At 41.4% G+C, this 17,682-nt stretch overlaps 1 protein-coding gene across 1 annotated transcript; it reads left to right on the plus strand.

The window, feature by feature from the left end:
• The first annotated feature begins 2,289 nt into the window (after positions 1-2,289).
• Psmd6 (proteasome 26S subunit, non-ATPase 6) lies at positions 2,290-11,979 on the plus strand. Its single transcript, XM_059274200.1, has 8 exons — positions 2,290-2,509; positions 3,044-3,249; positions 5,933-6,078; positions 6,282-6,501; positions 6,624-6,732; positions 9,418-9,586; positions 11,559-11,636; positions 11,773-11,979. Exons 1-8 carry the CDS (start codon positions 2,365-2,367, stop codon positions 11,867-11,869), a joined length of 1,170 nt encoding a protein of 389 aa, XP_059130183.1. The 5' UTR covers positions 2,290-2,364; the 3' UTR covers positions 11,870-11,979.
• Positions 11,980-17,682: the final 5,703 nt, after the last annotated feature.

The following is a 17,682-nucleotide window of genomic DNA, read 5'->3' on the forward strand; positions in this document are numbered from 1 at the left end:
TCTGTATGTCTGACTTCCTCCATGTCTTGTTGGCATCTCCCACATGCCTAGATTCATCTCCTTCCTTTCTCTCTGCCTGGAAGTCCCGCCTATACCTCCCATCTAGCGATTGGACATTCACCTTTTTATTAAACCAATCACAGTAACATATCTTCATACAATGTACAAATATCCCACAATAGGGATCCCTGGAGCGTGGACTGTTGTGCTCCATGTAGAATGTATGGAACATGGTTTGATATTGATAGATTCTTTGGATTTGTCTCTGCTTCTGTTAGTCACCATTCTCTAGGCACCACAGTACTTTTAGCTTCATTCTGGGTCTTTCTGCCAAACAATAAACCAAAGTGTCTTAGGATAAAGTTGAGAAAACTATGAATGGCCATGAATTGCCATGGCTAGAGAGAGGTCACACTATTAGGACCTCTGCATGGAGGCAATGCTTTTGGTAATTACTCTATTGTAGTTTGGATATGAAATGCTTTATAAAAGCTCATGTTTTAAAAAGCTTGAGCCCCAGCCACTGGTGACATTGAGAAGTGATTGACTTACAGGGGTACTGTCCATCAATTTGTTAATGCCTTGAGTTCTAGTCGAATGGGCTACTAGAGGGTGTAGATGTATTGAGTCACTGGGGGTTTTCTTTTGAAGGTATACCTTTATCACAGGCCAGAGTAAACATTTTCGGTTTCTTACCGCCTCAGGTATTTAATCATGGTGACAGACGTGACCAGCACATACACCTTGGAAGAATTGGGTCCATTCAGTTCTCCATCACTAATGCAGGTGCTGTGGGGAAGGGTGACCATGGCCCATGCCACAGAGCTCTTATGAGAGCAGGTAGGGGCTATAAGACACACTGTAATGGAAAGGACTTTCTCCCTGATCTCTTGTTCCCTTATGTCTGGGAACTTCAGACTTATAAACAAGATGAATATGAGAAAGAAAGGCTCACTGAAAGTTGATGTCTTTGGGTAGACAGCATCTTTAGACAGGTTTTTTGTTGTTGTTGAGTCAGGGTCTCACTATGTTGCCCTGGAACACACTATAAAGAGCAGGCTAACCTCAAATTTACAAAGATTTTCCTGTCTCTGCCTCCCAGTTACTAGGAGTAAAGGCATCCATAAGAATGCCCAGGAAGGGGTCACCCAGGCAGGGAGATTGGGATCTGACCCTGGTCTATGGGTAGGCTTCTGGAATCAGTACCTGTGGTGTGACACCTTGCACAGCCTTGGTGCAGTGGGAAGGGGCTTGGACCTGCCTATGCTCAGTGTGCTGGTCTTTGCTGACTCCCCATGGGAGACCTCGATTTGGGGGATGTGGGAATGTGGGGTGGCTTGGGAAAGAGGGCTGGGGGATGGGAGGAGGGAGGAGGGGGGCTCTGTGGATAGCATGTGGAGTGAGTAGAAATTTTCTTAATAAAGAAAAATGAAAAACAAAAACAAAAAAATTCTAAAAAAAAAAAAGAATGCCCAGGAAGACTGATCTTTATGGAAAGCAGAGCTTGAATTTCTTTGCTAAAGGTGTGGCCATTCACTATGTGTTTCTTGGAACTAACAATCCAGTCTTCATAAGCATTTTTGCTTATGAGTAGATTCTGGACACCGCTTTATTCATATACCATGTATAGTATGAACCCAATCTTTGCAAGATCCTTATAGTTACAAAGGGGCTTGATATAAAGCTCTAGTTCCTCCTGACCTATACACATTCGTGAAAGTCTTAGGATGACCTCCACAGTACCTCTTTTGTGGGGATTGAGGATCAGTTTCCATATAAAGTTATAACATCCTGGTAGCATAAAATAGACTTAGCACCAATTTCAGCAAATCTTTGGATTCTACTTTCACAAAAGTCAAGCATATGGTAACCATCACAAAGAGCGTGACCCTTGAATCCACACATCCTTCATGGGACATCATGCCTCAGGACCCAGAAGAGTTTAAGGCCAGCATAAGAAGTCAGCTACACAAAGTATTCAGTTTGTGTCCAAAGGTAAACTTGGTTGTGAACCCAGAGTTTACATTAATTAGAAAAAAACCTGGGGTTAAGAAGTGGAACCAACAACTAGTTGACAGAGAGTAATCATAGAGAGTCATAGGGTGTCTATAAGACTACAGAGGGATGCACAGGAAGTAGTAGGGAGGGACTGTGAGTGTGGCCGGCTTTTTGGTTTGGATGCACAGGAACTCAGACCGCGCCAGGTGCTCCCGCCAGTGTCCACTAGGGGACGCTGCAGGCGGCGGAGTCAGAGAGGCAACCGGAAGTCAGGCTGGCGGCTACAGGCGCCTTCCGACTCCTCCTGCTTCCGCTGGTGGTGCAGGACGGCGCTCTGTTCCCGCGGTTTGTTCCTCTGTCGTCGCCATGCCGCTGGAAAACCTAGAGGAGGAGGGTCTGCCCAAGAACCCCGACCTGCGCATCGCGCAGCTGCGTTTCCTGCTCAGCCTGCCCGAGCACCGCGGGAACGCGGCGGTGCGCGAGGAGCTGATGGCGGCCGTCCGGGAAAACAGTGAGGCCCGGGAGCGCCGAGTCAGCGGCCTAGGCCGGGGCGGTCCGGGTGGCCTGGCTGGGCGTCTCCCGTTGGGGCTTTTCGGGGAACCCGAGGGCGCCCTCCTAGTGCCGAGAGGGTCCTGCCTCAGTGGTTCGTTCCTGCTGCGGGCTGCTCAGGGAAAGCCTGTGGTGCTTGTCGAGGTTAGGCTCCCAGCAGAGGCTCCGCGGGTTTTGTTTGACAGTTTCTGTCAGTGTTGCGCTCCCTGTCAAGGGACAAGTGGGTTCTGTCCCTAGCAGTACATGTCGAATATGTGTCCTGTCCCTGACATAGGGACTCCTTTGGAACAGGAGCTGGATAGAGCAAACTGAGGATTTCACTCCCTGCGTGTTTAGGAGAGATCGGCCTTCAAGCAGGCCTCTCACTTGCAAAACCTTAGCAGTGCTATCCCAGGCCCACAGTTGGTAGGCGTCTGCTGGCTGACCTTTGGTGGGATGGGAAGGAGCAGGCAGACACTGATAAGCGGCCTCACGATGCACGATTTGTGGCTTTTAGATATGGCTCCTTATTATGAAGCCTTGTGCAAATCCCTCGACTGGCAGATGGACATGGATCTCCTCAGTAAAATGAAGAAGGCAAATGAAGAGGAGTTGAAACGCTTGGATGAGGAGCTGGAGGATGCAGAGAAGAATCTGGGAGAGAGTGAAATTCGAGACGCAATGATGGCCAAAGCGGAGTACCTCTGTCAGATAGGTGACAAGGTCCGTGGGGACGCTCCTCTCGGGAGGTATAGACTGATGGTGGGGACCAGCGCAGATGGGTTTGTCTGTGTAGCTCTGGCTGTGCTGGAACTCACTCTGTAGACCAGGCTGGCCATGAACTGACAGAGATCTGCCTGCCTCTGCCTCCTGAGTGCTTAAAGAAGTGGGCCACCACTGCCTGGCAGCCCTTTTTAAAAGGATAATCATGTTTATCTGTACTAAGGAGTCAGTCTAAGGACAGTAAATACATGATAATGTTGCAGCACTGGATTCTCTGCTCTCACCATTAGCCAGGTGTACATTACTTCTCATTTCTCTATCATTAAAAACAAGTGCACATGGGGCTAGAGGTATGGCTCAGTGGTGTAAGAGTGTGTGTACTGTCTGGCAGAGGACATGAGTTCAGTTCCTAGCACCCACATCAAGAGGTTCGCAACTCCAGCTCCAAGGGATCTGATGCCTTTAGCCTCCGAGGGCACCTGCACTCATGTGCACATCCCCCCAGACAGACAGAAACACAGACTTGAAAATAATAAAAATAAATCTCCAAAACAAAACAAGTGTACAACCAGAGGTTTTGGTCACTCCTTTTACAACATTGGGGTCGTTAGCAGTAGTTCACTTGTTTGGTTGGGAAGCATTTTATCGTATATTTTAAGAGATGGCTCGGGCTGAGAGCATTGGTTGCTCTTACAGACGACCCAGGTTTGAGTCCCAGCATCCACAGGACAGCTTGCAGCCACTTTAATTCCAGTTCAGGAAACCCCACACCATCCTCCGACCTCCGCTGCCATCAACCAGGCAAGCACATAGTGTACAGATATGCATATAGGCAAAACACTCATACACATAAATCTAAAAACTTTACTAATATTATCCATTCGAGGATCTATGACAATAGATGCTGCAGTCTGACTTTTTCTTATTCTATACCTTAAGAGAGAAGCTCTTTCAGTGTGCAGTTATTCACATGTGTGTGCATGTCTTGTAGAAAATGAGTAGTGAACACTTTATATACTTGAGACCACAGTATGTTCCAGGAGTCCTCTTCATCCTTTCCTCTGTCACTGCATTTGAGAGAACTTAATTAACATTCTGGTTCACTACTGCCTAATCCACTGTGGAATAGGTTGTCTGTTGTTACAGGACACACACTGTTTCAGCTGCCTTTGCTTTAAGCAGCTGTAAAAGCTGATTATTTTAAACAGATTGCTGTAGTGAACAACTTTTCACATGTCTTCTTGTGATTAAAGGCTAGTGTTGCTTTAGGATGCAGATTAGTCAGTGAGGTGAAATTGCTGGCATAGTGAGCATTTATTTTCCTATGTTTGGCCAGTTATTCTGCATAATCCTAGTGTTGGATCCACTCTTTAGTATTTAGATGTAGGGTGACATGGTTCCAATATTTAAAAATAGTGTGAGTTCTTGGATAAGTTTGCTTGGCTGTGTTTCTAGCTTGAGTATCATTATTTACTGCACCTTCAGTTTTCTTGGGTAAAATAGGATGTGTTTCTGCCTAATGCTGATTAAAGAGAGAGGCAGAGAGTTTAGAATTGCACTCGCTCAAAGGAAGGGCTTAAATTAGAAGCTATTGAATTTAAATTGAAAACATCTTTTTTAAGTTTAGTACTTGTTCATTTTAAAAACTTGGAAATACAGAAAAAATTAAAAACATTGTATGGTTTTGTTTCAAAGATTAATCAGTATTATATGTGAATTAGAGATTTGAAGGTTTTGACTCAGGTCTTGAATTTAATCAAGATTATGGGTGAGGCAGCATCAGGTGATTATGGTTGTATACTGATGCTATATTTCTTCCATGTTGATTCAGCAGTATCCTCTCAAAGACAAAGTTCAGTTTTTCTGTTTTGACGTTAAATGTTTAATGGATGCAGTGGGTTTTCTTGTTTATCATCAGTGGTTTTTATGATGCTTAGTTTGTTGCAGATTTGTCAGTGGAGTCCCTTTAGCACAGTCCCCTTGTCCTTTTAACTCCATCTTCTCATGCTCGCCTTTCTTTTTGATATGAGGTGGCATAAACTCACCTGTTATTTTAATTCACTCTGCAAACTTGCAGTTGTTTCTCCCCAAATCCTGTTCCCTAGTGAGGAACAGAATTACCTATCCAGGTCTGGGTACCAGGTACACTGCTTGCTGTTCTGACAATCCCTTTTATACATTTATAAAGCATGACTAGTAACTGAAACAGACTAGCTAGTCACGCTCTGAAAAACACCAAGTATAAACATCTGATTTTATCAGTGTTTTTGTAAAGAGCAGGAACATTTTATTTCAGTTGAGATGAACTTGCATATGCATGGATGCAATGGTATTTAATATAATCAGTGATATAAGTCTCTTCTTAAAATGAGTAATAATTTATAGTGAACTTATTTTGAAGTAGTGTAATTGTTAAAGGCAGAAACACATTAGTACCATTGTGCATTACCAGTGCTTTTCATGTCATTCTCAGAGTGAAGTAGCCCCTGGGCATTGTCTATACTTTGTACAGCTGAAGGAACCCCCCTTGGTCCTTACTTCAAGTACAGCAATGATGCTTTCACTACCATCTCATTTCATCTCTACTTCCTAGTTTCCCCAGTCACTCTTGCAGGAAAATCCGGGAAGCTGTTAGTATTGCTAAATTGTGTACTTTTCTCCCCTTTGGTCTTGACTTTGACAGGAGGGAGCTCTGACAGCCTTTCGCAAGACATATGATAAGACTGTGGCCCTGGGTCACCGACTAGATATTGTATTTTATCTCCTAAGGATCGGCCTCTTTTATATGGATAATGACCTCATCACTCGAAACACAGAAAAGGCCAAAAGGTACTTTTAACCACGGGTATGACCTCGAGGTTATGGGCTGTTAATAAGTCAGTAGGCCTAAGCTTACCCATTTTGTTTTGTTTACAGTTATGGAGTTTGGTCAAATAGTTGACATTTATGGAAATACTTCAATTAAAATTTTTTTCTTTAAAACAAAAACTTCAAGAATTAACATTATCTGTTTCATTTGTGTTATTTGCTAGCCTAATAGAAGAAGGTGGAGACTGGGACAGGAGAAATAGGCTGAAAGTGTACCAAGGTCTATACTGTGTGGCTATCCGTGACTTCAAACAGGCTGCAGAGCTCTTTCTTGATACGGTTTCTACATTTACATCCTATGAGCTCATGGACTATAAGACATTTGTGACTTACACTGTTTACGTCAGTATGATTGCGTTAGAAAGACCAGATCTCAGGGAAAAGGTAAAGAATGAAACCATAATACCTTTAAACACTGTTTCATGCTTTCCTAATTTAAAAACACAGAAATCATTAAAATGTGTTTATTGGTTTTATCTTTTTTTTTTTTTTTTTTTAATACCCAGGTCATTAAAGGAGCAGAGATTCTTGAAGTGTTACACAGTCTTCCGGCAGTTCGGCAGTATCTGTTTTCTCTCTATGAATGCCGTTACTCAGTTTTCTTTCAATCATTAGGTAAGGATTGATTGTTGTCTTCATCTTCTGATCCTGTGGGTAAATAAGCAAAGCTGGATTTTTCACATGTAAGAGATAACTGCAGGTCTTCTCATTTTCTGCCTGTTTTGCTTAGAGGAATGTCAGTAAACTTGATGTGTATTTATATATCTCCAAATGTAAGAATGATTGTGTGTGTGTTGTGTGCACACGTGTGCCAAGTGCCATGTATGAAAGAAAGTCAGGACAACTTTCAGGAGTTGCTTCCCTTCCATTGTGTGGGTCCTGGGGATTGAACTCAGGTCATGAGGCTTGGCGGTAGATGTCTTTACCTGCTGCACTAGCTCACTGGTCTGTCTGATTTTTGTGTTTTTAAAGTGGCATTTAAAACAATCGAAAAAGAATGCATGACAAAGAGCTGTGTGTTTGGCAAAGCCCCAAACTGTTTGTTGTCTGCCCTGTGATGTGGGAGTTTGCCTGTCCTGAGGTTTAGTCTAGGAATAAATCGACTATGAGCAGATAGATAGTCTAGTACTAGGTGTGTGGTGAAGGATGGAGGGGATTTGGCGTCCCTTGAGACCAAGATTAATCATCACACCAGTCAAGGATTTTTTTTTTCTTTTTAAAATAATAGCTAGGTCTGTGGATTGAAAACATAATCTGTGGACGGTTCTTATCTTTCTTCCCAGCTCATTTACAGAGCCCCGTGGACACCAATTTGCTTCTTTTGGGGACTGTACTCCCTCCTGGCCATTTGGTTTGCTACTGGTGACTAAATTACTAAGATGATAAAGGCATCCTCCTCAAATGATTTCCCTGAAACTGTTCATGACAAATGCTGCTGCTGCTTTATAGGGAAGTGTGTTCTTTCTAGTGAAACTAAATTGATGACTTTGGTAGCTTTTGGATGTTAGGGTTTCAGTCTTTCCCACTCGCTCTGTTCTTATCAACCTTTTATTCAAGTAGTTCTGAATGAAAGATTTTAGGTTTAATAAATTTGTACACTTCCCAGGTGTTTTAAATGCAGAAAACAATAAAGTTCTTATTTTTCATTTGCACTCATGAACCATATAAAGCTTGTTGAGTTTTGTGAGATTAATTCTTAAATAATCATAGACTAATGTGTTTACACTTCAGCTGCAAAGGCAGGGAGTGTGCTTTTGAGATCCCGTAGTCGTAAGTGACTCTCATGGAACGAGTGCAGTGTTCAACCGACTGGAGTTCTGTAGAGCTCCTCCCTGAGCGTGCCATGTGCCTCAGTTTACTGTCTGATAGACAGTTTCTAAGGTCAACGTAGCCTGTAAAGTAGTCTGGTTTTGAACATGCAGGTAGCACTGCTGTTCCACTTCTTAGGTGGAGTCGAAGAAATCAAGTGAGTATTAATTTAACGCCTGGACCATGCTGCCCCTAGAAAATTGGTGCCACTGTGTGGGCATAGCATTTATACTACTCTCATTTTATGGTATTTGAAAGAACCCATCTCCACATTTTAATAAAATTTTAGGCAACTTGAAAGAAAAAAAAGGAATTTATTGGTCCTATGTACCTTACTGTTGGTGAGAGTGTACCTCCATCTTAGTGGCTGCTCCTTGTCATCCTGTCTCACTGGACAGAGGACCATCCTTCAGTTTTCAGTTTTGTTCACTTGGTTCCTTAGGAACATACTCTTTTCTTTGGACCTTCCTTTCAGTGACTGACTGCTTTTGTTGCCCCTGCCTTGCCTCTGTCCTCTTTTAGAAAATATATCTGGATGGCTGTGTGCCCCAGATTCCTGGTTCTAGTCCTCAGCCTTCATCAAATACTAGACCCATGCCTGACCCCTCCTTGAAATCTTTGCTTGTCTGATGGGCGCATCCACTTGAACAGTGCCGCAGTATATTTGAACCTCACTCTTTACCTTCTAAAAAACATTAACTGCCAAACAGACTACACCCAAAATTGTTGCTTTTCCTGGGATTTTCAACTTATTCACACCAAATTCCCTTATTCACCTTGTCTTTACCCTCTTACATTTTTTGCAGGGTTTTTTTATTTATTTATTTATTTTTTTTAATTTCTGAAATTAGTCACACTTTTCCTGCCTTGGGACTAATGGTTACTAACGCTGCTGTCTAATAATGGTCTCTACTAAGTTTCTCAGTTCTCCCCTGTCTGTTGTCCCAGACAAGGGCTTTGTAATCTTGCAGCCACTGCCATTTTCTTTATATGACTTACTAATTTTGTGTCATCATTTGGGATCCAGAGCAGAAGGATTTTAGTAAGGTAATTTATATTTCTGAGGCTTGCCCATTAGTATCCCATGTATACTTAACAAAATTTCAATTTTGTTATCAACTTACTCTGTTATATAAGCCTTCTAATTTATAATTTGTCCTCAAACTCTACATTTCTTATAATAGGTTTCATCACTATAGTTTTGCGACTTCATCAAAATGTCTTTTTGGTTTTTGTCTTTCATTTTTCACTGTCCCTGCTGTTTCTGGTATAATTATACATAAAACTACTGAATTTTGCTTGACTACATAAAAAAGTTCCCCAATGGGTATGCCATAATCTGGTGATAGTTCAGTAGTTATGTCTTCGTTGCTGCCCATCCATTGTTGGATGGTGTGAAAGGACAGTGATATATAATGGACTCAGAGCTATTGGACTTCCAATTTCTTAGGTGAAAAGGAGACTTGTAATTTGTCATCTTATTTCTCGTAGCAATCGTGGAACAGGAAATGAAAAAGGACTGGCTTTTTGCGCCTCATTACCGATACTACGTAAGGGAAATGAGGATTCATGCATACAGCCAGCTGCTGGAATCATATAGGTCTTTAACCCTTGGCTATATGGCAGAAGCATTTGGTGTGGGTGTGGAATTCATTGACCAGTAAGTTTAACATATTTATGCATAAAAGCTGCCTTTTAATGTGTGGTTTTCTACATTTTCTGAATTTATACTGCTTCTCTCAGTTTTACGGAAGAAAACAGAGTGAAGACTTTCTGAAGTATTATTTTAACAGTGGCATCTGTCCATGTGTCCATGTCCTTAGGATATAGTTTTCAGTGAGATGAGAGAAGCATGGCATGGAAAGTGCTTTGAGTAATTTCGCCAGTTTTACCAGGTTGCAGAGGATCACACTGCACTGTGCTCACAGTGCTGCCCAGATCTTGCTTTGTATTTTGTATTTAGTGGCATTTCCTCTGATAATGTTGAAGTTAGGTTGTTGACAAAATGTGGGACCGGAATCATTGATTCATCAAATACTGAGCTGTTCATGTTTGGTGCTGTTGTGGATCTCTTAATAATGCACCTTCATTCAGGTAAACAAATCAGTACTGGAGTGTAGATAGCACAGCGGGAACTGTCTGCTTCAGATATGACATGCCTAAAGAGAGAAAGTCTGCTCTGACTTGAGAAATGTCAGCCATGTGAAGATCTCCACATGTAGAAAAGGAAAAAGAGCAAACACAGCTTAAAGATGGGAGCAAGTTGTACCATAGTTGCGGAATAGCAATCGACTGTGGTCTTACAGTTTAAGGTACAGAGCTTAGATTTTTGAATCTGTGCTATGGGATACCATAGGAGGGTGTTTACATGAGAGCAACATGGTTCCATCCTTTATCTTCAAACAGTGAGGGGACCTAGAGAGCAACTGGCTATCAAGTAGCACACAGAAAATGTTAGTGTGGTTGAACATGTCTGTGTGCTAGGTGTTGATGTTGATTGTTCACAGTCCACAATGAAAAAGTGATGGCACTTTTCATTTAAACCTCACTATTCTCTTGTGTGGCATATATTTTTTAATTATAGTTTATTTTAAGAAAATTAAAAGAAATTCTAAATAGTACAGTGAATTTTCTCGTTACACATTCTGAACCCAAATAACTTTCAGGCAAATTTCAGACATCAACAGATGTCTCTAAGATATTACTACGCCTTCTTTGGGGTAGAGTCTGTCTTCAGTGAGATGTGTAGACCTTAACTCGAAGCCCCTGTGGAGTGCTTCACTCATTTTAGCTTTTCAGATCTCCCTCACCAGTGTAAAGGGCGGTTGCCCACATTTTGCTTTTTTTTTTCCCCACTTCTGAAAGAACCTGCTCTGATGTCCAGGTGTGACTGCCACTGCAGGTTGTCAGGTGTATGTCTCATGGCTGGTGGAAGGAGTGGCTGGTGGAAGGTTCATGAACACAAGGACTAGACCTGCTTTCTGATTTTACTCTGCAACTAAACTACTGTGGCCTTGGTCAGTTTTTCTTTCTTCCTGTCTTTGGCGAGTCAGTCTTGTTCTGTAGCCCTGGCTAGCAAGGGACTCATGAGAGCAGCTATCCTGCTGCCGTATCCTGAAAGCTGAGGTTACGCTGTCTCCCCCTTTAGTCTCTTTAAAGCCTTCTCGAGGAATAAGGGGACAATGTGACACTCAACCCAGATACTTAGAGGTGATGCACTGAAGTGACCATGCTTTAAGAGCTGCTGTAGTATTCTTTAAAGTGTGTTGAGAAGTGGGTTCAAAGCAGGTTTTGTTTTTCATTTGTGTTCTCAGCATAAGCAAGAGAGGGAGAGAAACTGGATTTTTTGGGAAGGAATAAGCTGCTTTTCCAGTACAGGCAGCTGTTGCATTTGGGGTCAAGGTTTGTTGGTTCTATAAGTTTATTCCTGTCTGAAGTTTTGCTCTGAGCACTCCACCTTGTGGTATTTTATTCTAGTGATGATTCAAGTCTGTAACAAGTCAGAGATGTCGCTGCTGTATATGCGGTAGTTGAAGCTGAAGGAAAGTGAGATCTTGCCTGTAAGACAGAGTTCAGTTCTTCTGACTGTTCTAGGAAACTAATGGGGAATTGTTTTTCTTTTTCTGAATCAGGGAACTGTCCAGGTTTATTGCTGCTGGAAGACTGCACTGCAAAATCGATAAAGTAAATGAAATAGTAGAAACCAACAGGTATTCTTATTATCCATCATTTCCTATTGCTGAGAATAGGGGAGTTTAAGTGCCTGTGTATACAAGTAGGTTAGCTCTTGTCATGGAGTCATGTGGCTGCTAAATAATTCATTTTTTCCCTTAACTTTATTTATAGACCTGATAGCAAGAACTGGCAATACCAAGAAACCATCAAGAAAGGAGACTTGCTGCTAAACAGAGTTCAGAAATTGTCCAGAGTAATTAACATGTAAAACTATTTAAAAATGTATTCCTTTACAGATGTTCCTTGAAGCTTTCAAAAATTTCTTCACTGTGTGCCCACTTCAGCATCAAATAAATATGCCATTGTTTCTTTGTTTAATTTTTGTTTTCTTAAACATACATGTCTTTAGTACTGGGTCCACTTATGCCATCTGAATTATTAATAAAAAGTGTTTTTAGACTTTTTGCCTTTAGAAAGGCTATAGTCAGACTTACTCGCTACAACTCTGCCTTCTTTATTAGTAAATTAGGGAGGTCACACAAGCCCATTATCTCTTGGTTTTAGATACTTTTAACCACAACTCCCCAGTGATTCCCACTTAGAATATAAAATGGAAATTTCTCTTGGCACAGTCTTGTTTTAAAAAAGTGCCCCTCTCTAAGAAGCTGGCACGAACTAGATTCTAGATTATAACTTACCTGAACAGATAAAGTCTTGTAGAAATATTAGCAAAATGAATCTTTTTTGTTTTTTAAATAGGAGCACAGTGAGCATGAAGTAATCAAAATTGTGCCTTATCTTCTAAGATAGAAAAGCATATAAAGGGGATACAGGTTGTGAAGGGAACTCTCTTCTGTGCGTTACTTGTGTAAGAACATGCAAATTGCTGCCTAAGGGAGTGGGGAAACAATGGGGACACTGGACAAAGGGTGACCAGGTTGGACTGAGTGTTTTGCTCTGTCATTGCATTCAGTTGGGAGTGCTCACCAGGTAGAGGCAACAAGATTAGTAAAGTTAGAGTAAGGCAGGGGATGGGTATAAGAAAATGGGCCAAAGGAGATCCCTTAAGTTAACGATGAGTATCACCCTAAAGAGTCTTGATGGAGGCCAATTATGAGTTTTACCATAAAAGGCAAGGGAGGAAGAGGGCGAGAAGAGGTTTCTGGTGCTTTAAGAACACATTCATTCATAGGAATGATCTATTAATGTATTAATGAAGATACATCATCTCACCTGACTGAAAATAAAATTCAGCATTTCTGGTTTGAAGTAAGGGTAACACGGCCGAGTTGTACTTAAAAGGAGTTTCTTGGAGGTGCTGTGGTGGGCAGGAAGGAGGCTTGTTGGATATGCCTAAAGTATTTAAAAATACCAAGTCAAGGATTTCTTTTTTTTTTTTTTTTTGGTTTTTCGAGACAGGGTTTCTCTGTGTAGCTTTGCGCCTTTCCTGGAACTCACTTGGTAGCCCAGGCTGGCCTTGAACTCACAGAGATCCGCCTGGCTCTGCCTCCCGAGTGCTGGGATTAAAGGCGTGTGCCACCACCGCCCGGCCAAGTCAAGGATTTCTAAAAGTGCTTATCTTGATAACCTTGATAAATTGCTTATTACCCTTTTTGTCAAGATTAAGTATAAAATCTGTTTAGTAATGAAAGAATTGAGTCACTGAGTGCAGTTTCTGTAAGAACTTACCCTGTTCCTCAGCCCTAAATGGGATGGCTCCAATAATTCCCTCCCTGCTCAGGGAACTCCTTGGGAAAGCAGGCAGTGTATGAGCCAGAGGGGATGGAGGACACCAAGAAAACAAGGCCCTCTGAATCAACACAATTAAAGCTCATGAAGTCACAGATACTCAGACAGCATGCTCAGGGCTTGCACAGGTCTGCACCACGTCCTCTGCATATACATTATGGTTTCCAGTTTAGTGTTTTTATGGAATGAATGAGCGTGCAGTGGGTCTCTGATTCTTGTGCCTTCTTGGGCTTTTTTTCTTCTGTTGTTTTGTCCAATTCTGATGTGTGTGTTTTGTTCTGTCTTACATTTTGTTATCCCTTAGAAACCTGTTTTCTAATGAGAGACAGAAAGGCAGTGATCAGGGAGGAGGGGAGGAGAGGTAGGGGAAACCCTAATGAAGATGTATTAGGTGAAGAGAAAAAAATGTATATCCAGTAAAAGGAAAAAGAGAACGTACCAGGTTTTTTTAAAAGTAGTATAATTTGGTTTATTGACTCAAAGTAAGTCTGAAATACCTGTTTTTTGTTTTGTTTTGTTTTGTTTTTTTTTTTAATCACGTTTTCCAGCTTGCGCTTGAAATCAGCTTGGCCTGTTGTGGTCACAATTGGCTTTCAAGGTCAGAGAATGCCCTGCCCACATTGTTCTTGCTTAAAATGTGCTCAGTTTTAACTTTTACCCAGTGCCAACAGAAATAATCCAACCTTCAGGGGAAGAAATCAGTGCTTTTCTTTTTTTCATAAAAAGTAATAAATGTTCATTGAGAAAGAAATCCAGGCACTTAAAAGTAGAACTACTTGGGCTGGAGAGATGGCTCAGAGGTTAAGAGCACAGGCTGCTCTTCCAGAGGTTCTGAGTTCAATTCCCAGCACCCTCATGGTGGCTCACAACCATCTATAATGAGATCTGATGCCCTCTTCTGGCATGTGGGCATACGTGCAGGCAGAACACTGTATACTTAATAAATAAATCTTAAAAAAAAAAAAAAATTCAAGGACATTGTTAGTTACACAGGAGGTTTGAGGCCAATCTGGGCTCCATGATTAAAAAAAAAAAAAGTAGAACTACTTTAAAATTATCTTCTGAATAGAACAATGTAGGAATAGTTCTCTGCAAAATAATAAAAACATTGATTATTTTATGTTCACAATCTGCATATAACATTTATATACAAAATTGGAGGCCTTATTATATAGTTTAAGATTATAAATTCCAAGTAAACCCTCCAAGTGTCAGCTTAGAGCTGAAAATAAAACGAGAATTCAACATTTTTTCTTTAAAGATTTTTATATATGTGTATGGATGTATGTACATCTGTGAAATGTATGCCACGTGTATGTGGGTTGTATTCAGGAGGCCAGTAGTAACTGTTGGATTCCCCTGGAACTGGAGTTATAGGAAGTTGTAAGTTCTGGGAACCAAACTTGGGTCCTCTGAAGAATAGTAAATGCTGTTATCCTTGACGGAGCCATCTCTAGCTCCCAACATCTCTGAAATATGGCTGTAAGATGTGGGAGAAACAGCACCCTGTGTACTGTCTATACCCAGAGAAATCACTGTGATTCTATTTCGGCATCTATAGAAAGTGGGCTATAATCATGTTCCTCCTGAGGTTTATTTTACACTCAAACCTCAAAGTTGGATACTTATAGAACCATGCTTCTGTGAAGAATGTTAACAGGCCGCTGTTACACTAGCATTATTACTGAACCAAGTCATCTAGACCAATGTCATGAAACTGACTTAAAAGCTTGCAACAAATGTAAATCTGTTACTAAGATTACACAGACTGGTCATTTCCAGCTTTGATATTCTGTCTCTTGGCCTTTTGATTTTAAAACATGCCACTTAATGGAATTTCCCCGCTCATGGCCCTGTGTCTCATGGAAAACTAAAGCGGAAAGCAAGGGAGGCTTCCTGATGCCACAAAGTTGTATACTGTACCTGTAAGTTTCACTGGGCCCTTTACCTATATTCTAAGGAGAGAAAAAAAGTATGGCCACCATCTAAACACTAATAGAGTTTTCAAGCAACCACACCTAGTCACATTAACCTTGAACTCACAGTTCTATGTGGTCTTCATACTCAGATTCTAGATGCAAAATAATGGCCCCTCTGGCAAATGAGTTTGTTTTCTCTATACTGCACCCATGAAGCTGCAAATCAGCAGCTTCTATCAGAAAAATTAGCCAAATAATTCTTAACTCTCACCTATGGTAGCTTTAATTTATAGAGTTTGCTTTTTCTAACTTACTTAAGGGTCCTTTACAGAATAGAAAAGAAGGAAAAATAAGTAAATAGTAAACTGGTGCAGAGCTAAAACAATGTAGTTCTTTTACTACTGGTGAATGTTGAATATGTGGCGTATCAAAATATGGTTTTAAGAACAAAATAATACACCATATATACTACTACTGCGTATTTTTCCCAGGTACAGTCAGCCACTTCCATGACACAAGACAACTCCATTTCTGTTTTACAGTTCCATTCAGACAGCAGCCACCTGAGTAATCCTATCACAGCTTCATTCTCTCGTGCACTTCCTTCTCTGTCCCAGGTTGCACATTTCACTTAAAGCTCATCAGCTGGTAGGTTTGGCCAATCTAGAAATCTGATGAACGTATAACTAGACCTCAAGGTCTCTGAAAGATTTCCAAAATTATTTCTCCTCTTGCCCTTGGCAGTTCAGAGACCCAGCAGCACTTACCTGGCTCACTGCAGCAGGTTTGCAGTTCACACTGGCCCTAGGAGTCTGTCCTGTCCTGTGTGCCCCTGTGCCTCCCACCCCAATTTTCTCTCCAGTAGTTACTGGAGGAAACTAGAAGTGATGGAGATAGTTTTAAGGCAAAATATTAATAGTGTTTAAGTCTCCTCCTGAAAAATTCTACTTTGACTGATGGGGAATCATGACACTAAGATTCTAGAAGTATCCACTTTGGTCCATGAGCTTTGGCTATATTAAATGAGGATAACAAGGTCCAGTAACTAGCTTTATAAGATCAATATCTTAAACTGCTTACAGCAACAAGAACATCAAGACCTTAGAAGAAAGATTGGAGGAAGAGTAGGTTTTTTTTTTTTTAATTTCTCTGTAAGAACACGTGTATGTATGCATGCTGTGGTGCATGTATAGTTAGTAGATAGCTTGGAGAAGTCTTAATTTACAATGTATATTATGGGGATCAAACTCAGGTCTTCAGGATTGGCAGCAAGTGCCTGTACCCACTGAGCCACCTTGCTGCCCCAGGAACCACCTTCTGATTAGGAATTGGGAAGAGTGAAAAAGGCTGACACTGCAGTAAATAGGGAAGTAAGAGTCCAGCATGCCTTTGACTTCCGGGCTGCCCTAAAGACCTAAGTGGCCAGCTGCACAGACCCAGGAAGTGTCTCTGGGTTTTAGTGGTTACCTCTAAATCAGTGTCGACTTGCTCCTTATGTTCCTGAGGACAAAGGCTCAGGACAGCCGACAATGACAGCTCCATCTGCAGCACCTCCTGTCCAGCAAGTTGCATGAATAATCTCCCACATTTTCTCACACCTTTGTCCTGTTAGCTCCTTCACAGAATGCATTTCTGCATTTCCACCTGTCAAATCCCATATGCCAAGATCCCAAAACTTGAGATTTTTTTTGCCATCCAGGGTCAAGTTACCTTCAAAGAAAGGCAGTAGCAAAGGTAAGTAATTGGGTGGTTGAGCCTCTTCTTTGATGGCCTAGAGACCCTCAGTGAGAGGATTTATCCACAGGGAGATTTGTCACTCATCATCTCACTAACCAGCCAGAGAAGGAACTGGAAAGCTGACAAGGCGGTGAAGGGTTGGTACAGTTTGGCTAGTTCATGTACAATATAAGCATTTTTCTAAATGAGTGGCTTCCTTTATTTTAAGCAATAACAAAATTTAGAATGACTATACAATTATATTGTACTCTGAATAAAACGAAAATGAATTTGTATGGCTAATAATGGGGGAGGGCATAAAAAATATATCAAAGAAGAGACTATGTGAGCTCCAAATTAAAAACCTCCCTAGCAGGTAAAAATCTAACACAAACTTAAGTACATGCATCAAATTCACAATGGAGCAGGTTTAAGTAGAATGTTGTCTCTGCACTACTGACGTCTTCATCTTCTTCACATCTCCTTCAGGGTACAACACTGTCTGCTTACACAGGGATGAACTTCATCCAAGGCAAAGCAGTGTGAGGGTGGTCTCTAGAGAATTCATCTGTCCTGTATGAGGGCTGAAGCAAAGATGTCTGATGTAAAGCTCATGGGAAAGGTACTAAGTGAGAGGGCTTAGTACCACAACAAGGCAAAAACATGTAAAATAGTTCATGCAGCCAACCTTATTTAT

The sequence above is a fragment of the Peromyscus eremicus genome, chromosome 9, assembly GCF_949786415.1.
Source record: "Peromyscus eremicus chromosome 9, PerEre_H2_v1, whole genome shotgun sequence".
Classification (NCBI taxonomy): Eukaryota; Metazoa; Chordata; class Mammalia; order Rodentia; family Cricetidae; genus Peromyscus; species Peromyscus eremicus.